At 40.3% G+C, this 25,601-nt stretch overlaps 1 protein-coding gene across 1 annotated transcript in view; it reads right to left on the reverse strand.

Moving 5' to 3' along the window:
• Nucleotides 1–2,712: 2,712 nt before the first annotated feature.
• Nucleotides 2,713–25,601, reverse strand: part of LOC136866737 (trypsin-1-like) — a 97,171-nt gene continuing 74,282 nt past the window's right edge. Inside the window, exons 5-8 of the mRNA XM_068226827.1 lie at nucleotides 21,578–21,786; nucleotides 10,632–10,831; nucleotides 6,892–6,946; nucleotides 2,713–2,834 (exon numbers count right to left, since the gene is read on the reverse strand). Coding sequence (XP_068082928.1) covers nucleotides 2,713–2,834; nucleotides 6,892–6,946; nucleotides 10,632–10,831; nucleotides 21,578–21,786 — 586 coding nt within the window. The remainder of the gene's footprint in view (nucleotides 2,835–6,891; nucleotides 6,947–10,631; nucleotides 10,832–21,577; nucleotides 21,787–25,601) is intronic.

A 25,601-nucleotide genomic window follows, 5' to 3' on the forward strand; every position in this document is an offset into this window, starting at 1 on the left:
TAGAAATTCCGCTTACCTATGATAGCACTTTTGTCAGTGGTTTTAAGAATGACACGTATCTTGGGCCGGGCATGCCCGATATATTACCCTGAACCGGAATAGGTAGGATCCGGGACAACCTGTCTACATTACGGCCTGACCTGGACCATGCCCGAATACAAAAAGCTCGACTGGGCCTGTCCGATTACTTGCTGATTCAGGCCGGATCGAGCCGGGGTTAGCAGGCCTCTGCCGAGGACCGAAGACAAAGGCACTGACGATTCAGCCATGCAGCTCGACAACAGAAAACGTATCTGACGTAGTGGAGTGTATCTGAAGTCCCATTATTTAGCGTACTAGAAAAATCTGCTTTTTAGTAATATGCTCTTTTTTACTTGCTCACTCATCACTCATCACTATTTTGACCATTTGCTTAATAAACGAGTTATTCTTTGTCGCTCTCGTCTTTGTCTCCAGGAAGGGGACTTAGTCATTGTTGCCAACTGTCCAGCGAGTGTGTGTGATTAAATGGGACTAGGATAGGAAAGGAAGTAACCGTACCTATACAATGCTTACTGTAAAGTTCTGACATTCAACTTCAAGGGAGGATAAAAAGAGCGGAAAATCCCTTTTAAAATAGTGCAAGATAAAATTTTGTGTTGGATGTGCCAAACGTGTTAAATCACTCAACCTGCAGGGTGCGGGGGATGGGATTACGTAAAATAAAATGTAGTTATATCACTAACTATGGATGGAGAATAGTACTAACCTTTCTTCAAACATCCATAAAATGCTTACATCTGCTAATGGGATTATACATATGATCCTAAACTTTCAAATGCGAATTGCATACACAGCACAGAATTTCTATATACTTCCGTATACTTCCGTTCTCAATTACGTTATTTTTATTTATTTATTTATTTATTTAAGAGCAATCCCAGTTTACACTGAAATCACGATATATTCTTAACTTAATGGCGTATAAACTTTTTAATTACTGTGGCTGAATTTTGTGGCAGATGCTACTCATGAGGCTGGTCGTGCTGCAATAGTACTTTTTGTCCCAGTGAGGAAAGCAATGACAGTCTTCATTTTGTTTAGTTCGCCTCATTTCGCGTCGCTATTGCCTTTTGTAGTTTCCTTATAACTGCAATACCTTTCGTGTTACTATCTGGAGCTCCAGCCAGCTTCTGGTCTGATTACCTTGCAGACAGGCATTCGTTATGTTTAATTTGAGTAGCTCTATCATTACAATTCAGGTCTGAAGCGGGAACTATTCGTTTGCTCTATGATGAATGTAATAAGAAAGAGATTACAGAGGATGGAGGCTGATTAGTAAGGAGAGTTAAAGATTAATGATTCAAATAAACATTTACACTGTATTTCAACTTTTATTTCAGTCAACTTACTTTCTACAGAAAAAATGATGGTTTCAGTATTAACCACCCAATTTTAGTCGACTTCAGTTTCTTTCTGTCCTTTTATGCTTTATTAAGTGACATTTCAGAACACAAGATACTTTTAAAAAACAAATATGAGGTGGATAACATAGAGAGCTATTGATTCAACCTTCTTGATATAAGCATTGTGTTGTTTTCCCTATTATTCCACAGTTGGATAATTTATAACTGAAATAAATATTTGGGGCAAATTCATTGGGAGGATCCATTTAATTCTACCTCCATATTATATTGAAAAATAATGTGTCGTCCATCAGGCATGTACCTTAATAAATTATTCTTAATTTGGTGTTAACAACGAGCAATACTGTAAATAAATAATTAATAATTAATTAAATAGGTATAGTGTCCCCTTCCGATCTAGTGACCATTGGGAAATTACAAGGAAAATGTTTCATATATTCCTCAACTGAAAGGCTGGTAATAGGAGTGTGGTTTGCCTCAGGTTTTCTAGTTGAGTAGTTAGTACATTTTTCTCTGAACCTGAACAGTATCCCTGAAATCGATAGGAGATATTGGTTGATTGCCTACGTGCTTGCTTGTTTCCTTGCTTGCACCCTTTTAAATCTTTGGTAGATGAGCTTGTCTGGTCATTATATAACAATTCAATAGATGAAATTAATTTTCTGTCAAAGAAAGTGTAAACGCTACCTTTCTTTTAAGATAAACTTATACCCCATGTCTACATGACTTTCATTATAAGTAGAATCTGTCGTAATGAAAATGTAATCTCACAAGTAGATTCATTTTCTGTATTGATTCTTGTGTTGATGAAACTGGTTAGTACACCAAATTAGCTTGCATTTTCATCAAAATCAGAGAGAAATGACTGCATTTGTTGTTGGAGTTAAACTTATACTCGGTTACTGGATGAATGTCTTTATGGGACGTATCTACTCCTTTGAAAATGTACCTTCATTTGCAGATCAATGTACTTTATAGCTCTTATTTTGATGAAACCAGTTGGAAAATCACAATAGATCTTTTATTGTCACTAAAATTAGACTGCATCGACCTTGGCAAGACCTTGGCAATTATACATTCTTCAGTGACAGCTACGGCTTAAAAGATATCTCTTTCTTCATCATTCACGATCATCCTCCTACTAGTCTCCATGACTATGATTATTGATTTTAATTCATACAGAGGGTTGATCTTTGTTCCTATACTGTAAACATAGTGTTCTTTATTTGGAGACAAATGACAAGTGTGACTAGACCGTGGCATATTACAGCCTTCCTTGGCAGTGTGAGAGGTGGAATGTCTAACACTAGTTGATACAGTGGCAGGTATCTCTCATGTTACGTCTCACCCACTCCAGGTACCGCTGTACTCGTGTATACACTCCAGGGTATCCCTCTCGTCCGCAGCCAACTCCCCAAGACACAATTCCTGGAAATTAGAGAAGAAGCGCGTTATTATTTTACAGCGAACACCGTAGTTATTGTGGAAAATCCTGCATAAGAAGGACAAGTTTTTCACATTTAAAGTTATAAATAAATAACATAAGAAGGTAAGCCAAACGAAGTCATATTTTGAAGATTGGCCAAAATAAACATCGTTTCACGAACTCAGCTGGCACTCACATTAACACTTCAATATTGGAACCCGTTCTAGTTTAACCCAAACACAATCAAGCCGACTGCAACTTAGTTTTATTAGAAATCACTAAGCCCTTTGATAATATGGAGCTCAAGCATCTGAGGAATGCCCTTTTGTGTGTTGGATTACCTTCAAAATTAACGCATTTCTAAATGAAATTACACGTCAATAATACTACTCAAATAGAATTACAACACAGGGAGATTAAACCAATTGTTATAGAGAAAAGTGTAATCTAGGGTTCGCCCTTATCGCTTGCACTTTACTACATTGCAACTGATCAGATTTTAGCAGGACTGCCTTCAAAATAATTTCAGGAAGAGTGTGGTTATCCTGCTATGGCCGACTTTCCTAAGATAACAGTCCTAGGTTTTACTGATGACACCCTGATTGTAACGAAAAACGAAAGTCAGCAAGAAAGATCACAGAATTTGCCATCAAGAGATTAGAATAAATCTGTTTATTGATTGATGTCAAGAAGAAAATCATTACATTATTGCCAGGAAATCGTATACCTATCACCTGAAGGGACAATTCAATACCTTGGTATAAACTGGGCAATGTTACAGTCTTATGTGAATCAACAATGGAAAAATCATAACAATAAACAATATGCTCCACTTTTGCAACCACATCGGGAATTCCACATGCTATAAACATTCATGTACCCATCTTTGATCTACTTATTTGATGAAATCCTTGGTCACATTTTAGGTTCTTGTTCATTTAATGAAACGGTGCGAAATTTACGACATCATCATATAAGATCTATGATTGCAGATGCTCTTAGAAGAAAGGAGCACAGGAAATGGATGGGGTGTATATACCGTGTCGTGCCGCAGGACTGACATGATAGCTATACCACCCAGTCCACACCATGACCTTCTTAGGTTTCAAGGTCTCAGTCATCGTCAATAAGAGGAACGCCTTTAATTTGTGGATGTTGACTGAGGAGATGTGTCCTATTATTGCGAGGCTAAGCCTAGGAATAATGTCAGAACGACTTTTCCTCTTGAGAGAAACGATGACAATCTTCAGATATTTTTGTTAAGAGGGAAGCTATTTTTCAGCGTTGACGCAGTTAATGGAACTTAGGCCTAAACACTTTTCAGTCTCTCGAAACGCGAAATGTAACACCGTTATAAATGTTATAAGTGTCCATTACATTTCGTGTTTGGTCAGAATATGTTCTAAAAATCTCTAGAAATAGAGGGAAGGTTAGAGAAAAGACTTCATGATCCTGGCTGCATTTTCCGAGATCACCAGTCACCTTCAAAGTTCCCAAACTTATCGATGCTATATTGAAACCACCTGATTTCACAGAAGTTTCTTGAAACTGAGGCGTTTGAGATAAAACATATTGAGGGAAAGAAGAGGAGATACAGCGCACTTCCTATACAGGCTTAGTTCAAGAAACAGGTAACATAAATAATTACATTGAAGTCACTGGATGTTCAAAAGAAGAATTTGCTACACTGTTCTATGATTCTTCAGAGCTCAAGCCCACTCTTGATTTATTTGTTAAACCCTTCTCCGTATAAGTTGAAGATGTTCCACATACCTTGCAGCTGAAGATCGTGGAACTACAGTGCAATATCAGGCTGATAATTCTCCTACTTTACAGAAGTATTACAGCAAATTTCTTCAAAAAGAGTAAGTGAGATGCCATAAGAAGGTGATAAAAGTGCTCTCCACGTTTGGATCTACTTACATCTGTGAAAATCGTTTTCCGACTTTAAAGCGCAGGTTTCGATGCTCTCTCTCTCTCAGAGACGACAACCTCCACCACTGTACGCGACTGACATTTTTCAAGGAAGCTTGTTCCGATACAGAAAAAATGGAAATAAGAAACATCGTCAGTAACTTACGGCAACAATAACTTCAAGTTATCATAGAAATAATTTGCTACCTGTACAAAATATTTCCTTCACCATGCACTTTGTGTCACTGTGAAAACTCTGGTATTTGGGGGAGTGATCGGAAAAGCGAAGAAAGGAAATTGTAAGTATGACACTCCGAATGTCCTCTACGAGATAGTTCTCCCCACTACTGACCTACCCTCGACGTCTTGTAACCACGACCGATTCTCACAGATGGGTGGTAGAGGCTCGGCACGCTTCAGTGCACATTGCCGCATCACAATAGCGCACCTGGGGCGCAAAGTCAGGACAATCCAGCTCTGACCCGTACCGTCATTCTAGAATAATATTAAACTTCTATCAAAACCAGCCAAAATGTTCCAACATTTCTAAAGTAATAGTGAACGCAGTATGAAACAGATGTTCATCAGTTCTTATAATATCAATGCGTGCCAAGCCATGGGCAAAGTATGACATACACGTGCCAGCTCCAAGAAATGACATTCTAAGTTCACATTCACTCCACAATTAATTACTATCTTCTTCATAAAATTAGCCGCTTAATGCGATTGCATGTGAGATTTTAAGTTGATAATTTTTAATTTGTTGTAAATATAATGCTTCATATTCTTAATAAATAACGCATTTCTAGCTGCTATAAAATATTTCATTTTATATACAATTCTTAAGATCAGTTATAATACACAGCAAGGGCGGTAACACGTCGATCGCGATCTATCGGTAGATACTGAGAACAAATTTAGTTGTTCTCAAGCTCTGATGAGAGAAGAAGGGTTTTCAGGAGAGACTCAAATCACCCCACGCTAAATCCCCACTCAGGCGCTAGGAGAAGTTTGTTTTGCATTTCGACTTTCATTTGTTCGTGTATGAGGTTCTGCAAGGGATGAAAATATTCCCTCGCATAAGTTAGACCGAGCGAGTTGGCAGTACGGTTAAGGTCACGTAGTGGTGAGCTTGCATTCGGGAGATGGTGGATTCGAATCCCACCGTCGGCAGCCCTGAAGGTGGTTTTGTGTGGTTTCCCATTGTCACACCAGGCAAACGTTGGGGCTGAACCTTAATAATGGCCATAACTGCTACAGTTCCCATCCTCGCGTCGCCGAAAATCTTCAGTGTGTTAGTGCGACGTTTAACCACGAGAAGTTGAGATTCTGATCAATCAACCAAACCCCTTTTAAGAGTTTGATCTCCATCAGTGCTCTCTGATCTGTGCTTCTGAGCTGGTAATCTTTCCTATTTCTGCTGAAAATTCTGTATTTCGTTTGACGACTTATAGCTATTTCGTCGTTCTGCTAATGCCGCAAATATTCTTCAGTAGTTGGATTCTCTCGTCTAAATGAAGTGACCTTCTGCCAGTTTTGTTGGATCCATCCTACAATGTTTCACGTACACGGTACTATCTAATCTTCTGAGAGCATGACCATAACTTACGATTAGCATCACACACTAAATATCGAGCATAGCTTTTCTTAAGACCGTCTGCAGAGGTCTGGCCTCGCACTCTGAATCAGTCTTGCTGTGTTAAATTAATTAGACAGTAGAGCGTTGGCTGGCTGTCCACAAGGTAATGGGTTTGATTCTGTGTTAGTTCAATGGTATGTGATAATGTGTAACTCGCGAAAAGCTGCAAAAGTGCCGGTAAATCGACCTGTACAGTACATAAATGAACTCTTGCGGCACAAAATATCCGCCTCTTCGGCTTCACTAGAAACATTGGGTCGTAATAATAATGGCGTATGAACTCCGGAGAGACCTGGTGCGGGTCTTTTTCTCGTAGACGGCCTATTAGGGTAAAACAACATTATTAAAGATGTCTTAGTCAATAGGGCACTAATGAACTAGGTAAAATGTCGGAAGCTCCAAATCCCACTGGACTACAGCCTACAGGCACGGGAGACTTGTCTTACGATGTCGAAGTCTTCTGTAGATGACTTAACTACTTTTTGCATATCACTTTGGGGACTTACCAACAATCTCATGCTTATCTCCAGCACTTATCACCAATGGACCGCCACTGTCACCCTGGAAACAAAAATAACACTATATACAATTTCATGAACGTGACAAACTAGCACCAGTACATGTTAACCCACGATACCTTTCATTGTGCATCGAAGGACATAGTTGAGTGTTTTAGCACAGCCTTCTAGTGGAAATATTTTATCTGACAAATTGAAGCTGGCCTTGTGAACTTTGGGATAACCTCAGGATATCTTTGAAAATTTGAAAATGAAATTGTGATATTTTGTTGGTTTGCTTTCATTTAGAATAAGTGAATTCGGAATTATCACAATATGCCACCATATCATACTTCCTTTCCTGAAATACTGTGGAATGGTTCAAATTTTACTCAACTGATTTATATCAATAACTTACTGTACCAGGAAGTATGCGTTTATCATCTAACTTGCGTAATTACTCTTTCACTTTTACGTAAGATATCCAAAGCTATAAATCACGAGAATGAATTATATTTTGAATACACATTCTTTTCCCATAACTGAAGGTTGCCTAGACTGATAAAAATTAAAAACAAGACAGCTTCAGGTATGACATTATATTTAAAATAGAATTAAAATAATGCTGTTTTAAAAACTAAAACTAACACAAATAAAAGTTATTTAGATAAAATTTATAACTGTGATGACAACGTGATATAAAATTATATTAATTACATTTATAGACTATAACGTTCTTGGATTCTGCATTAGCCATAAAACGTTCCGTAACGATACTTAGAAAACTGTTCACATTTCACTAATCAAAAACTGCCCTAGGTCGAACTTTGTAAATAAATTGAGAAATATTATGGATATTGTCCCTCTAGCACTAATCATAGTTCCTATGATTTCAACAGATGTTAACATATTCCCTGTAGTATTGATTGGTAGAGTAAAGTTGACACTTCTCTTTATGTACTTCTACAGGCTGATATTTATACTTTTCTTTTGGTAGGATCAGTAATAGGGCATAAGAGTTCTGCTCTCCTGGATAACGATCATGTCAGTATTCCTTGACGACCCATTCTCATCTGAGCTGTGTGCCCTTACATCCACCTGCTAGTTTCCTTCACACAAGGATTCGATCCTGTGGTAACAGGTGTTTCTTGATAATTCTCATTAAGGACAGGTTCTCAGAATGTGTGCAAGGCCTTCCTTCTCGTTATGGTAAGACCGATAGCGGGTTCTATTCTGAGTCCTGTCAGGAAGAGGATGTACAAGGCAAACGTTGGTGATCATTTTAATAGCACTTTGCCGTTCTTGCTTGTCAGGCTATCAGGTTTTCCTATCCACAACCGCTTTTCCTTTCTGAGGCAATGAAATTTACAAGTAAAACTCATTTTCTAGAAACCGTCAATGAGGTACTCTTATACATTCAGGCGGGTAGTTGAGATTTTATGACGCCTATCTATATTACCGATGAAGTCACGAGTATTACAAACATAGATGTTATCAATTTTATGAGGACCTTATAACCATTGATGAACTGCCGAAATGCTACCCAGCTTGCTTTATAAAGTCTAAGAAATTAGCGTTCACTTGATGGGTCATAAAGAAAAGTTGCGGTAAAAGCATATATAGTAACATTACTGAACTTTCAGATTCAAAACTATACGTAAACAATCATTGAGAGATTACCAGCGGATGGGATATTTACTTGTCTCTGGTTCCTTTAAGCAATCAAATGGAATACCTTTTCGAAACCAACAAGCTATGGATAGGGATTTTGTCTTCATACCGGAATAATTATGTAGCTGTCTCAAAAATGTATTTGTAAACGGAATTAAATGTAAGCTTCTCGTGGTCATTCTTAACAGGTTGTTATAATTTTACTGTACCCTACTGCTGGTTCGTGAAGAATATTAACATTTGGAACTCACTGATTCTAGTATATTGCTATGAAACGGGCAAATAGGAAGAGCATAACACTTTTCAGAACTTCTGAACTGTAGTATGTATTCTTGAAACTTCAGGAAGTCCACAACTGTAATTGTCCACATTGTTGCAGTGTAAGTGAATTTGTAGTTTCATACCAGTTGACTTGAGTTCGATTTCTGGTTGAATTGCAGGACACACATCCCCTCGACCATGTAGTTCATATTAAACAAGTTTTTTTTATTAATAGTTTCCCACTCAACTCCATGTGAGTACATGAATGGTCTCTACGTACAGGATATAGCCACTTAACTCTCTATCCTAGCTCCTCGTCATTACTTGTACACATACTAGTATCAATCCACTCGCAATCACACGTATTATTAGACAGTCTTCACCCGCACTAAGATCATGTTGTATGTTACCCCAGTATCCATAGCTTCTTACTTGAAACAATGACCGCAATTTGAATGATAACATTGGCCAACAGAGTTGATACCTTTCTGTCAAGCCTTCTATAATATTTCTACTGAAATTTTCTCCCGTGAATATGACTAATTACCAATGGAAAGAATTAATCTATTAGTTGCGACAGTGATTGACCAACTGGCCTGTCGTTGGTTACTGGGGTTTTTGTCGGTAAAATCAATACCTAATTTTCACCTAATAGTCTATGAAACTGACCCTTTAAAAGAACCATTTACTCAGTCTGCTGATGTGACCGCTGCTTCCCTCTCACATATGCAGATCTCTTCTGTAAAGGTCCTTCTTCTACCTCGCTCTCTTCTGGGTATCGAATGCACAGTGATGGTTGCGTTAATGAAAGGTTACGAACAAGAATCCAAACGACAAGAATGTTATTCACGGATTCGCAGATGTTTTCTATGATATGAACATGCCTACTCGCCTAAAATCAAATATATATCGCACATTGGTGAGGCCACTGGCACCGTATGGTATCGAGAGCCGGCCTACTCCTAGAAGTGCCAAGAGCTCGCTACATGTTGTGAAGATGTGAATGTTGAGAAGCATATAGGAGATTACTCTGTACTATCATTTCAATAATACAACCATCAAACAAGTAGCAGCGGAGGCTCCAGTTATTGAGAAAATACTCGAGGGGACACTTCGTTGGCATGGACTCGTCTTATGAGCTTTATTCTTAACCAATGTATCGGGACCATTGTCGGGAAGCAGGGTCTACGATTCTCTCTAAATAGCCGCAATATACTCGTCCGAAATTCTGACAATATCCCAAAAGTCTGGAATGAAGAATAAGAAGTGAAAACCTTGAAAGAGTTGATTTTAGGGCACAATGCAAACTCTCCTTGAAATAGATCATACCACGAAATGCATAGAGAGCTCTAATCTCTACCATCAAATACAAAGAGAACAGAATAGCAAAGGCACCTAAACCTATGATAATATTTGCAAATCAACTGATAAGCGTAACTCCCTGCTAAATAACCTTGGCAAAAAGACTGATGATAAGAAAACCTTATAGGCCTATAAATATCTTCTAATAACCCTTCGCATCTTTAAAATGTTCCATTGAAATCTGTAAAAATGTAAACATTGAAAACCCTTGCATTGGTATCTTCTCCTCAATCATGAAATTGTGGAGATGAGGGGTTTTCAGGACAGAGAGCATTTCCTGAGCAATCCATTAAAGTGATTTCTCAACTCATCGGCTGACCTAGAACTACTTTCAGCCCTTCCAACCTCCAGCCCGTTCCTTCCCCCACTCCCCCCACACTAAAATACAGCCGGTACAGAACTGCTTATTGACTATCGATTGGCCGTATTGTCGCAAAAATTTATTGATTTTTTACCTGACAAGAGTCCTGGTTAGCCCGTCCAGCGCAGAGCATATTGCTGGTGATACGACTAGGGCGGTATTTACTCTTGCGACACTGGTCTAGACTCAAGATGGGCACCTGTACCTCCTGGACTACGCCCGGTAACTCTCCACCTTCAGATGTGCGACCCCAGCCAACCACAGTACCAACTTTCCCTGCTGGGTCTTCTTTTTCTGAAACATTACAACACATTAGATATTTCATTTTTCCGTTCGACAAATGTATGAAGTTGCAGGAATAAGTCCAATGAAAGATTCGTACTACCTCCAAATGAGGTTTGGCAGTTAATTTAAAAGTTAGTGGAGAAGGTTAGTATCTTAAGTGGAAATAATGATGAGGATATGATGATGGCTTTTGTTACAGCCAAACATAGAGGATATCTGTCCTTAAGTCTTCTTCATGTTTCTTCCGTCGCTACTTCCGTACACTGGTGGGATCTGGGTATGATTTGTTACTCATTTTGGTTTGGACCAGTTTTACGACCGGATTTCCTTCCCCACGCTAACTCTATGTGGAGGGATGTATTCGCTGTTGCTTGTTTTTGTAGTGGCTGGTAGAGTAATGTGTTGTATGATTAAGAAGAAGAGTATATTGGGACGAATATAAATATCCAGTCCTCGGGTGAGAGGAATCAACCAGGCGCAGTTAAAATTCTTGATTGAGCCGATGAACTAGATGTTAGGCTCTTTTAAACAACAAGCAAGCAAAATTATTGATCCGATCAGGAACCAAAGCTCTCGACGCTGACAATTAAGCCAAGAAGCCGGATGTCCTTACGGAGGAAATTTTTATAATAATTGATATACATTCAAAAGTAATTGTTCTATCCATCGCTGATGGATTATTGCACAAATTAAAATTATAGGGTTAGCAGGGGTGCTAACTTGTGAGACGCGAGGGGCGAGCACGAGGATCCAGATGGGCCTTAGTTTAGCTCCTGGCCGTGCGCGTAGAGGCGCGCGGCTGTGACCTTGCATCCGGGAGATAGTAGGTTCGAATCCCACTATCGGCAGCCCTGAAGATGGTTTTCCGTGGTTTCCCATTTTCACCCCAGGCAAATGCTGGGGCTGTACCTTAATTAAGGCCACGGCCGCTTCCTTCCAACTCCTAGGCCTTTCCTATCCCATCGTCGCCATAAGACCTATCTGTGTCGGTGCGACGTAAAACCCCTAGCAAAAAAAAAAAAGTTTAGCTCCTGCCTTCTCGTATAAAATTTCTCATCGGCCTTCCTTTGTAAACTTTTGTTTTCTTTCTGTTCAGCGTTCTCAAGATATTCAAGGCCTGTGGAGTTTTTTCATCTCCAAAACTCTCATTTTTCCTTCAACCCCCCTTTCGAATGATCGTTCTACCATCTTTTCCTCCTCATTTCTATAGTCGCCATTATCTTCCTGAACGTTATATTTTTGATTCTTCTACTTGCGCAGTTAAGTTATCTCAAAAAGGAATCTAGGCTTATTACAACTTTTAACTGCTTTTGAAATCTGCAGTGCTGGGAATTCTTAATGTAATGAAATGTATGTATAGCTCTATGAAGTACGGCCTGATATATTTAAAGCAGCAGAGTGCTGTAATATTTGTGATGAAATAATATTAGCTCATTCCCATGGTTTATCTCCTCATAAAAAATAACCACACCAGTATCTACAACCATTTCCAGTGAACTCGTTCCCATGATGTATGAACAAAATTTCCATGTCAGTGATACTCGCGGTTGATAGACGTATCAATGAAATTCTAAATTCGTTAATGTCTTTGTTATCGCGACCCCTGCCCTGAAAATGTATGGACCGGACGAGTTGGCCATGCGGGTAAAGGCGCGCGGCTGTTAGCTTGCATCCGGGAGATAGTGGGTTCGAATCCCACTGTCGGCAGCCCTGAAGATGGTTTTCCGTGGTTTCCCATTTTCACACCAGGCAAATTCTGGAGCTATACCTTAATTAAGGGCACGGCCGCTTCCTTCCAACTCACAGGCCTTTCCTATCCCATCGTCGCCATAAGACCTATCTGTGTCCGTGCGACATAAAGCCCATAGCAAAAAAAAAAAATGTATGAGATATAAGAGATGAGGAATTGCATTTCCTACTATGTTTCTTGTGCACATTTTTAGACCGAACTAATATTTGCAAATATACGTGGATGTTAGTGAAAATGTACAGAATCATCGCCAAGGTATTGTTGTCCGTCTTAAGGTAAAAACGTAAGAACAGATAATTTGGGAAATAGTGTTTATTAGCAATGTTGTTTCGTATAAGTATTCAATACAACTCATTTTAACGGAGATATTTAACAATTCCTGTCTTGAACTCTCAACCAATGTTGCTACGTCACTGTACACTAAGGAAATAATATTAACTGTCTCTACGTACACTATCGAAATTTATACTGTAAAGTGCACACTGCTTCTACTTGTATATACTGTACTTCACCGTATGTGAAAGAAATTAAGGTAAACGTATTAATGAGCATGATAAAGCAACGCTAAGTACCGGCAGCATACTCAAGAGATTTTTGGCAGTTTCCTGTAAAACAACAAGTTACAGATTCGATAGTATACGTAGGGACAGGCAATATACAGCCTAGTGCACGCCCCAGCTACACCTGAACTTAAATACTAAGTTTCTGAAATTCTGCCACGTTGTTTTCTAATAATAATAATAATAATAATAATAATAATAATAATAATAATAATAATAATAATAATAATAATAATATTGTGTAGCCTCAGGAAAGGCTTGGTGCAGGTCTTTCGATTTGCCACCGTATAGGTGATTGCACGTCTGTGAGGATGGGGGCTTGTCTGAGATGAAATATAATGCTGAAGAGTCACAAAACCCAGCCCCCGAGCCTGAGGAATTAAGTGATGAAAGTCAAATTCCCCGACCCGACCCGGAAACGAGCTCGAGGCCCCTTGAACCGAAGGCCTGCATGTTAACCATTTACTCATGGAGCCGGATATAACGTCGTATGAAGCAAACAAACAACCAAACCAATCGTACTAACGTTGAGATGAACTTATTTTCTATTTCTGTTTTGCCTAATTCGAGGTTGGAACGAAGTATAGGGCAAAAATTTTATGTGTGTAGGATATATTGATATAGGTATTTTAGAGAAAATTATTGTAGATTTGAATGGTAAAATGAAAGGGAAATATAAAATAGAACACCAAAAATTGTCTCGTACATTGGCCACAAATTTCTACTAATTAAAAGTAATGATTCAGTTCCAGGAATTATGAAACTTGGTTCTTTTCAAGCAAGAGAAACTTTATTTTGTATTCTCGTGCACTTGGAGAATCATTTCTCAAACTACGTACGGTGAACAAAGTCAGAAACTGCGTTCATGCTTCAAACGTTTGAAAATTTGAATGTAGTAGTGTCAAAACGTGGTTTTGGTTAATGTAGCATTACAACCTTCAACTATTTTTAGTTTATAACTACTGTTAGATAGGGGCTGCCTGGCTGAGGCGGTAAACACGTGCTCGGTTCGCACGGAAGGACGTGGGTTCGTATCCCCGTCAGGAAGTCGTAAAAATTAAGAAACGGGATTTCCACTTCCAGAGGTGCATATGGCCCTGAGCTTCACTCATCCTACACCAAAAATGAGTACCAGGTTAATTCCTGCGGGCAAAGGCGGCCGGGTGTAGAGCTGACCACTCTACCCAATCACGTGCCGAGGTTACGAATGGTGGAAGCCTTTACCATTCACCCCTCCAAGGGCCTCCATGGCCTGTACCGAGATGACTTTGCTTTGCTTTGCTTTAACTACTGTTAGATAAATTTGAATGACAACACTTTAGTGTCACATGTTGCATGAGTCTCCCTTTAAATTCTACGAATACTGTTTCAAAGAGGAATAAATAGTTAAGGAACAAGATTCCTTTTCAGATGACTTTTAACATAGGGTGCGTTTACTGGCGAGACCTAGCGTTTACTTTGTCTTTTAGTATGGGCTAGAACAAATTTGTTACTTTCATTGAACTGTCTCAGTGCCATCCTTGGCTTTGAAGGTTAAGAAAGAGGCTGAGATATGAACGATGCTAGTAATGCCATTCCTGTTATGATTAGTGTAAAAATGTCACTCATAGAGTCGTTTGACGCATGAATTTTAGTGGGCTTGGTAAACTGAAGTATAATAGTAACTTTTTTTTTTTTTTTTGGTATTTGCTTTACGTCGCACTGACACAGATAGGTCTTTTGGCGACGATGGGATAGGAAAGACCTAGGAGTTGGAAGGAAGCGGACGTGGCCTTAATTATGGTACAGCCCCGGCATTTGCCTGGTGTGAAAATGGGAAACCACGGAAAACCATCTTCAAGGCTGCCGACAGTAGGACTCGAACCCACTATCTCCCGATTACTGGATACTGGCCGCACTTAAACGACTGCAGCTATCGATCTCGGTAATATAGTAACTTCTGGTTGGGCGAGGAAAGCAATGGGCAACTATCTCACTCATTTCCCTAGAATGCCTCTTCAGGGAGCCTGGAGCATCTATGACACTTGATGTTGGAGCTGTTGAGGATCAAACCAGTCTACGAGTTGAATACCTAACATACATACATTTAACTTATGATTATAAGTCACAGACCTACAATAATTGTATTTAGAAACCGAACGACAGGGACACAAATTTTCATTTCATAAAAATATCTCTTACTTTGGTCGGAATTCGAAACACAACCACATCTAGTGATGATGTCACTCAATAATAGTATAATTATTCTGCATTTAGATTGGTCTGTTGTAAGTTGTACGGCAATGAGGTGAAAATGGTACCTCTAAAAATTATCTGTTAATCGTGTAACAACTTGGTACCTTACCTAGAACAGCCATCAATAACTGTGATCTAGTCCCGCCGTGTAGGTGTAAAATGTCTGAATGCCTGCCTCTTACATGAAAGCCCCGATTTCCAACTATCCCATGTATATTAATTCTGGACTGAGAACTGGGTCGGCTTTCAGTTGGACTCGTGAGTTCAGCTGAGGAACTATCTGATGTCAGAGAAAGCGGACTCAGTCAATAGAGGCAAGCAATACACTGATGAAGTAGTCATTGAAATATTTGCAGGAAATCTCCGTGTGCTATTTGGAGTGATGCATCGCACTATAGATTGTGACAATCCAAGTGGAGGATTTGTGTGCAGCGAATGTTTGGAGAACAGTATCGGCCAGGATGCGAAGTGCCAACAGCTATATTTGGAGGGGTTTGAGGTGGTCTTTTCACGAAATTGACTTAGTTCTCTCTTAATATAGCACGGGATTCTAAACATAAAAATGTACGATGAGATTTTGACCAGCTGCATATTGAACACAGTAGAAAAACACTTCGGTTATGATTAATGTCTGCATTAGGATTATTATGTTCCCTATCATTAAACAAGGCCCAAGAATTAATTGTTTCTTTAGAAAGTAAGGTTCCAGAAATAGACTGGCCAGCCCGAAGCTCTGACCTGAGTCCTGTGAAACGGCACTGAGACAATTTAAAATTTCGACTACGCTGCAGACCCCAAAGACTCACAGCACTAGCTGCTCAGTCTATAACTCTCCAAGGAGAATGATCTACCATTCTTTCAGTGATGTTCAAACATCTGATGTGCCGACTCCCGGGCAAAAATAAAGATGTAATGAGAGAAATGGTTTGGCCTCCCCGTATTAATGTCCACTATTGGGAAGTGTGTCCCCGTAATTAGAGTTTCCAGTAGATATCTGAACACATTCGATCAGATTGTGTATACTGTCCTCGATACTATTTTCTACTTTCTGATGCAGTCTGTAACCTTGTAGTTTCAATTTATAGTCCTCGAAGAGTTCAATACCTTTTAAAACTGACAACGACCTGTCTCAGCATTAATGATTTCCCTCAGGTATATAAGTCCATATTTAAAGAATCCAAAGAGTACAATAATGCTTAAAGTAATAATATTACAGAAAAAGAAATGCACTTTATATACATTCATGTGCAATTGAATTAGAGATACTTGGCACCCCCTTGCGCCTTGGTGATGTGGCCTTGCATGGACGCCACAAGACACCGGAAACATTGGGGGGCAGTACTGATCCATGATCGCTGCACAAGGTGCATAACTGGTGTTAGAGCAAGCATATACACTCATGTTCATAAAAAGCAGAAACCTTGAAAGACTAGAGATAGGAAGTTCGTATTCACAGGGCATGTGCATTAGTATGTTCTGAAGAAATGATTAGCATTGGGAACTTGTAGGCCCTCAGGTTCAAGGTCCACATCGATATCTCGGCACACCACCACCGACGGGTAAAATATGCCTGCTGCTCTCGTTTTCTCTATAAACTGAAGCTAATGGACCAGTGTGACTTGAGCATAGGTGAGGATGCCTCGCAGACATATGCGACAACCGTACCGTCAAATGAGTGAGTTTGAAAGAGGGCACATTATTGGTATGAGAGAACGTGATGCATCCATCTGGAAAATTGCTGCTCATGTGCGACAAAGTGAGTCGGCAGTGCAACGGGTGTGTACGGAATGGCTCACAGAAAGCCGTAGAACACGACGAGATAAGTCTGGTCGCAGCACCATGACCATCCCGCGATAAGGTCGACCATCCGAATGACATTGCAGGAGAAATCTGCGTCCTCCTCGGCTCTGGCACAACAGTGGAACAGTGTAACACATCGTACACTATCAAGAGTGACAGTCCGTCGCCGTTTATTACGGCTTGGGTTAACGGCGCATCGTCCACTTCTCCGCCTTTGACTAATGTGCATAAACATGCTAGACTGCAATGGTGTATGGAACGACGTCACTGGGGACAGGAATGGCAGCAGATAATGTTTTCGGACGAGTCCAAGTTCTGTTTGTTTGAAAATGATAGCCGCATTTTGGTTCGCTGCAGACCGGGGGAAAGGCATCACATTGATGCATTCGCAGAAGGCATACAGTGCCAACTCAAGGCCTTATGGTGTGGGGTGCTATTGGGTACAATCACGAATTAAAGTTGGATTTGTTTCCAGGGCACTGTGACCAGTTTGACCTACGTGAATTACATCCTGCGACCCATAGCCAAACCCTTTCTGCACGACACCCCAGACGCCATATTTCAGCAGGACAATGCGCGACCACATTTTGCTGCACGAACACATGCCTCCTTGTGGTCACAAGATGTCAGACTGTTGCCATGGCGCGCCTGATCTCCGAAATTGTCGCCAGTCGAAAATGTGTGGGATATGATGAATCGACGGGTGCGGCGCTGTGACCTAATACCAATCACCAAAGATGAACTGTGGAACCAGGTGAATGCAACATGGATGGCTATACTCCAGGACGTCACTGGCGCATCATTCGCGTCGATGCCATCACGCATAGAACAAGTTATTAGTTGCCTACTAGGCAACATGACACATGCTGAACCTAGGTGACGGAAATGCTAATCTTTTCTGCAAAACATACTAATGATCATGACCTATGAATATGAACTTCCTATCTCTAGTCTCTCAAGGTGTTCTGTTTTTATGAACATGAGTGTAATTCTCGACAGCATCTCAGAGGTGCTCAATGGGAGTGAGGTCGGAGCTCCTCGGGGTTGAGGAAAGCAACTTTCCATCCGCTAAGCAGTCATCAGACCAGACAGTGACATTTCTGGAAGATGGGCTAGAGCATTATCTTGCTGTAGGTACAGGTCGCCTGCAGGGTTCTGGAAGCGATAAAGTGGAGAACAAGATCTTCCAGCAGGTTCCTATAACGTTCGCCGGTGTGGGACGTTGTCAGATGTACCAGGGTTCCCATTTCATCCTAGGTGAACAGTCTCCATACGAGGATATGACCACCACCGGCCTGAATTGTACGCTGCTGGCAAGAGGTATCCATTGCCTCATGTGACTAAGGACGCGCTCGTATCCGGCCATCAGCGTGTACCACCGGATACCTCGACTCATCTGCCCAGGCAACCTTTTTTTTTTTTAAGCTTCGGACATCCAATGGCGGTGTTCCTTTGCCCATGTAGTTAATTGTGCTTTGTGACGGGTGTTGAGCAGAGTTACCGTCGTTAGACGCTTACATTTATACACCATGTTGAGGTGATGCTTCTGAATGATATGGATGATTATTAGTAAATGTTGTTGTCCAGCACTGAATAGGCGAGTGATCTGCTGCGCTGTAGCCCATCTATCAGCTGTTACGATCCGAGCTAGCTGACAAAGTATTTTGTCATCAACGTATCGTACGCCTCGACAGTTGGCCCTGGCGGCGGTGATTTTGTCCCATTCCACGTACACACGGTACACGCTTGATCCCGTAACCTTTGAAAATCTCAGTCAGCCATACGTCTTACGCTGACAATCTGGCCGCGATCAAATGCGCTGAGGTCCCGTGTCTTATCCATCCTGTAGTCTACGGTTATTCATACAGCCCTACGAGGTCTGATGTCCTCGATGTTACATGCTACGCTCCCCTGTTACATTAACCGCACAGCGCCATTGCTGCGCCACGGCAGCTATTTCTAATTTAATTAATCATGAGAGAGAGCAATACTTGTGGCAGAATTCAAACAGCAAAATAAAGCTTGAAGTAGTAATATATACTTCAGTACATCTTCATTATTGTACAAGCATTAGAGATTTTCTGAAATAAACGCCTGTTGTGCAACATGCCTTTCAACATACTACACAGATTTTAACGAGTGAATAATGCAGTAGAAGGCTAATATTCTAACGGTTGTTTCTGCATTCCACATTATGATTTTGTAATTTTTGTGAGACCTATAAATGTCAAAAATGATGATAATTTAATAATTCAGATAATGAAAGGATATAAACACCGCATAGCCTGAAATACCAACTTAGAAGCGACCAGAGATTCATGACGAAATAGTAAGAAAATTCAAGATTTCAGGTAAAATGTCAACGATATCAGGCCAAACTTATGAACCGAAACCTAAAATTGATGAAACCACCATAAACAATTTCCAGAGGACGTACCAAACTGAACAGTTTCGTCTGTTCGTACTTGTGTATTTGGAACATTAATTCAGTTATGACAATGAACTTGGCTATATGCAGGACTTTAAGTCATAGTGGATATTTATTCCATCTATAATTTACCTATTAGTAAAAATTGAAAATGGGCACATTTGAAGGGCTTATTTCCAAACTGACGCAACTCCACTTTTTTCAGATTTCAAGCTAAACGTGAAAATGTATTCCCAAAATAGTACATTATCACGTGGAACCTATACATTTTCAACGTGGATTATATTGTGATTAAAATGCCAACGAAAAGTTGTACTTATTTCCATTGTGACGTAAATCCTGGATGTTTTTTATGTCCATAGTGCCACTATTCCACATGACCAATAGCTCGGCGCGCACATATCACGTGACAGCTTACTGGTTGTGGCGGGACCGCGCTCTATAGCTGCACTCGCTTAAGTGTGGCCAGTATCCAGTAATCGGGAGATAGTGGGTTCGAATCCAACTGTCGGCAGCCCTGAAGATGGTTTTCCGTGGTTTCCCATTTTCACACCAGGCAAATGCTTGGGTTGTACCTTAATTAAGGCCACGGCCGCTTCCTTCCCATTCCTAGGCCTTTCCTATTCCATCGTCGCCATAAGACATATCTGTGTCGGTGCGACGTAAATTAAATAGCAAAAAAAAGTGGTTGTGGTGGGGCTCTGCTCTTTTGTTCGTGGTTTTGCAGTGTGGAAACACACCCTTCTGAGAAAAATGTAGGAAATGGTTATTTCTTGAAGGGGAACAAGGACCATTGGGCAATGTGATGAAAGAAGACAAAATCAACGACATTAAGATCTTCCTCGATAAACTGGGTGTACGTGAAGGATATCCTACCATGGCATTTTATGATATAATGCTTTCTTCTACTTCAACTGCTGAATGTTGAAACCCACAAACAATAAACAGTACGTCCTTCAACTCGAATGTAATCATGATTTTTAAATGTATTTTTTGAGTTGAGCATGTGAAGTATATGGACCAGTAGGTCCTTCCAATCATTTCTCTACCGAAAATTTGTGTTTTCAAAAGTATGGGACAATCATCTTTATGTTTTTAATATTGTAGACATTTTAATTTCCATTCATGTTATAGGCCTATGCAGTTTGGAATTCTTAAATTGTGAATACATACAGCATTTATGAAGTATTAAGCAATATATCTTGAATATTTCAGCACCTATAAAGGAACCTAGCCTACACGGTTCTGCATAATTCGTATTTCGAGCCAGTCTTCATTTCCAAAGTGACGTAAATCCATGATATCTCGTCAATTTTTATGGAATTCTTTGCACTAAGATTTTAGCCACCATGACAAGCAGATTTTATTCGAAGTGATGATGAATTCTCTATCTTATCAGGAATTCAAGTAATTAAAAATGGTGATTTATGACAATTTGTGTACCTTGGAGATGCGTCACTTTGGAAATAAGCCGTTATTTTTTGGTGTTACCACGTTTCAGCGATTTATTTAACTCCTAACCACACACATGAAGTACAGTACATGTGTTAGGATGTGAGGCGCTTTCTAAGTTCATGAGGAATATTCGAACAGATAACGGCATTAACCTGGTGAGGTAGGGGTGTATTGAAACATACGGTATCCCCAGCGTGTCGGAGGGGTTCTTTCTTTATGTTCCCGCACGAGTTCAACGATACCTTGATTCTTCGAAAGGTCAGACCCTGTCCTTTTTTTACTCTTATTGTATTTAGTAGAGAAAGTGTATATCGTTTATATCCCTCTAAAACAATAATTATCAACATCAGTCGGTGACATTTCAGAGCATTCAAATACAAGATACAGACTCTACATTTAATGTTTGTTAAAGAACTTTCTATTTCTGAAGTTAATCTACATTAAAATAATCGTAAACCATATTACGTTTGTGTTTTAGCTTGGATTAAGCCTACTAGATAAGATTAGCTAATTCAGAGTAATCATACCAGATGCTGGTAAACAGACAGGTCGGATGCGCTTGTTGAAGCTCACAGTTTTTCTCAGTTTCAGTAGAGCTATATCATGGTTGTAGGAGTTCACGTCGAAATTCCGGTGTCTGATTATCGCCGTAACAGCTCGCATGATTGCTGGTCCATCAGTTGTCTGGAACTGATCGTGATCTCCCAGGAACACACGGATCTTTGACCTCTTCAGCCTGAAATGTGACCAATAAATGCAATGTATTAAAGCGTAACCCTACATGGAAGACACTCAATAGACTGAGGACAAAAGTTCCACGCCGTAAGGCCAATCCGAATAAGTAGAACATGCTCGAGAGGAGGAATGAGCTCTACGACTGCGATAATTCACAGCCACTAAATTACTTATTACGCTGCTCCTTGACGAACACTTGTTTATTGAACTTGTAGGATTTTACTCCCTACACAATTACAATCAAAACTCAAGCTGTATCAGCACAATATTTGTTACATGGACAGGCTAAAGAATGAAGGATTATACTCATAAGAATTAGCAGCACACACAATGAGAATGAACAAAAAGGAAACTTCAGTCAAGAACTTAGCGATGTCCCACATCTTGTACTTTTACAAAGAGCTCATGAACGCAGAACGTAACCATGGCAGGAAACAAGCAGTGAACAAAGCAATGACAAAATATTATTCATATGAAGCCGATAGCCGATAAGTTAGTAGTTTGTGTTTTGTCGAGCGCGGTGAAAGCCCTTCGGCCTGTGTAGAAGTTTCCTACAAAATTACGTCCATAACCATTACCACACACTAGCAAAATATTATTTGATCTGGACAGAAATGAGTCAATTACTTCAACATAATTAATTTCAATGAAAAAAATAAAATGGGGTATGGCTTTTAGTGCCAGGAGTGTCCGAGGACAAGTTCGGCTTGCCAGATGCAGGTCTTTCGATTTGACACCCGTAGGCGACCTGCGCGTCGCGATGAGGATGAAATGGTGATGAAGACGACACATACACCCAGCCCCCGTGTCAGCGAAATTTTTTATTATGGTTAAAATTTCCGACCCTGTCGGGAATCGAACCCGGGACCTCTGTGACCAAAGGCCAGCACGCTAACAATTTAGCCATGGAGCAGGACATTAACTTCAACTATTCCATAACAAACAAAAGGACCTGCTCTGCGTTCGGCCAGCGCAAATCTCATTCATTTCTTTTAAGTGCACCTCATATAGTGAGAGCAGGCAAGAAGGCAGAATCGGAGACTGCACGTTAACCATCTGAAACTTCTTCTTCCTAAATTTTTTCCGGCGGTGGGTGTAGATTAAGCCCATTTTTACGGCCAGATACCTTTCCTGACCACAATATATCCAATGTTGCATATTCTTTTGTGGTGGTCCGTAGTCCGAAGTGTCGTATGTAAATGACGACTGTGTATTGAGAAGAATTGCAGACGACCGCTGACTTTTAAGCAAAGAAACTGCTCCTTGTCCGCCACTGTGGTGTAGTGGTTAGCGTGATTAGCTGCCACCCCGGGAGGTCCGGGTTCTATTCCCGGCTCTGCCACGAAATTTGAAAAGTGGTACGAGGGCTGGAACGGGGTCCACTCAGCCTCGGGAGGTCAACTGAGTAGAGATGGGTTCGATTCCCACCTCAGCCATCCTGGAAGTGGTTTTCCGTGGTTTCCCACTTCTCCTCCAGGCAAATGCCGGGATGGTACCTAACTTAAGGCCACGGCCGCTTCCTTCCCCCTTCCTTGCCTGTCCCATCCAATCTTCCCATCCCTCCACAAGGCCCCTGTTCAGCATAGCAGGTGAGGCCACCTGGGCGAGTAACTGGCCATTCTCCCCAGTTGTATACCCCGACCCAAAGTCTGAAGCTCCAGGACACTGCCCTTGTGGCGGTAGAGGTGGGATCCCTCGCTGAGTCCGAGGGAAAAACCGAACCTGGAGGGTAAACAGATTAAGAAGAAGAAGAAACTGCTCTTTAATTGGCTTACACGAGTAGGTGGTAATTTATTGGCCTTTTTGACGGTATTGAACATGATAGTGAAATTCGCAAGTAAATCCAAAGAAATCTTTTCAAGTAAAATGTATATCAACTAAAATAAAACAAAAATAGAATGAAGCAATTAAAATTGTTGTTTCCGCTGGTTAACATTCATCTCGACATAAGGCGCTATTTTACGTGCTCGACTTCGCAGCGGCCGACCGCAGACAGTTATTAACTGTTTTAAACTGTTCAGATTAAAGTATTAAACCGCACGCATAATAACTGTAACTAGAAACGTAAATAAAAATAGAAATAACAATAAAATATTCGTGTTTCACAAACCGCTCTAGGATGGTTATTTCTTCTGTGTAACTCACAACTGATCTTCTCCTCTACCGCAGCGATGATAAGTGATTCTTTGATCTATACCGGTTGTTTCCTTAGCTGTTGCGCGCACGATACAACACAGATTCTCTCCAGAATGGATATAAATATTGTAAGATACATAAAGAATAAATACCGTAACTTAAAATTTAATTTATTTTTCTCCTCAATCTTTATTGTCCTCTTACTGGCATATTAATTGCGGTAGGGCTTGTTCTTCTGTCTACTGGTAAACTAGATGGCAACTATACTGGAGACCATCTACCCAGAGTTGTAACTCCTTTGCCACGGTTCCTTGTATACTACCAGCTATGTATAAGCGTTAGGTAGCTACCGGGGTCTAGACAGAAATATACAGGAGCTGAAAGGACTGATTTTCAGCTAATTTTCGCTTTCGTTTTAGTTTCTGATTATTTTCAGAAGAATGAAACTTATTTCGATCGTCTTACCTTTTCTCTACCTGTAATAGATGAGTATTACCAAAATGATTAAGCAAGAGCATCGTGTAACTGTGACAGCCTGAGAAGCAAATTCATGAGCAGTCTTAAGTTAATGCACAAGGTCATAACTGAAAACGAATGTATTCTAAGGTGACTGGGAAACATTAGTCAGGACTTTGAGAGAACGCCTCAAAGTTGCTAAAGAGGTAATTAGTCCCCAAACCTTGAGTAGTTTACGATAGTGAATTAATAGCCTTCTCAGTAACAAAGGCTAATCTTCTCCGGTCACCATATTGATTGCAGAACACATTCTTTTCAGTTATATCCTGATGATGGTGATTATTATTATTATTATTATGATTATGATTATGATTATTATTATTATTATTATTATTATTATTATCCAGGTTTTCTGAAGTTTCCCCGGTGTTCAGTTGATATAAGCCTAGTGATATACTATTGATATTTTGAGTATCTACATGTACGGATCCTTCACATCTCTATACTTCTATATAGCCTATATAAAATAAGAGTTTTGTCTGTACATTACTCGGAATTTAAAAAGGATTGTACTTCTGTATCGGTCGTGTCCACTGTAACGAGAAAATGCACTTTTAAATTTCCCGTAATGTCTGTCTGTCTGTCTGTCTGTCTGTCTGTCTGTCTGTCTGTCTGTCTGTCTGTCTGTCTGTCTGTCTGTCTGTCTGTCTGTCTGTCTGTCTGTCTGTCTGTCTGTTTGTCTGTCTGTCTGTCTGTACACGCATCACGAGAAAACGGCTGAAGAGAATTTAATGAAAAATCGGTATGCAAATTTGGGGATGAGTCGCCACAATCTAGGCTATAAATAGTTTTATTCACGTTGAGAGAAATGGTAGTTTAGGAGAAGGCCTAAAATTTAATTCTCAGATATGTATATTATTAGTGGTCGTATCGGTAAATACTACATAACTAAAATAATCATCATCATCATCTGTTTACCCTCTAGGTTCGGCTTTTCCCTCGGACTCAGCGAGGGATCCCACCTCTACCGCCTCAAGAGCAGTGTCCGGGAGCTTCAGACTCTTGGTCGGGGATACAGCTGGGGAGAATGACCAGTACCTCGCCCAGACGACCTCACCTGCTATGCTCAACATGGGCCTTGTGGAGGGATGGGAAGATTGGAAGGGATAGGCAAGGAAGAGGGAAGGAAGCGGCCGTGGCCTGAAGTTAGGTACCATCCCGGCA

This window comes from Anabrus simplex, chromosome 3 (assembly GCF_040414725.1).
Source record: "Anabrus simplex isolate iqAnaSimp1 chromosome 3, ASM4041472v1, whole genome shotgun sequence".
In the NCBI taxonomy this organism is placed as follows: domain Eukaryota; kingdom Metazoa; phylum Arthropoda; class Insecta; order Orthoptera; family Tettigoniidae; genus Anabrus; species Anabrus simplex.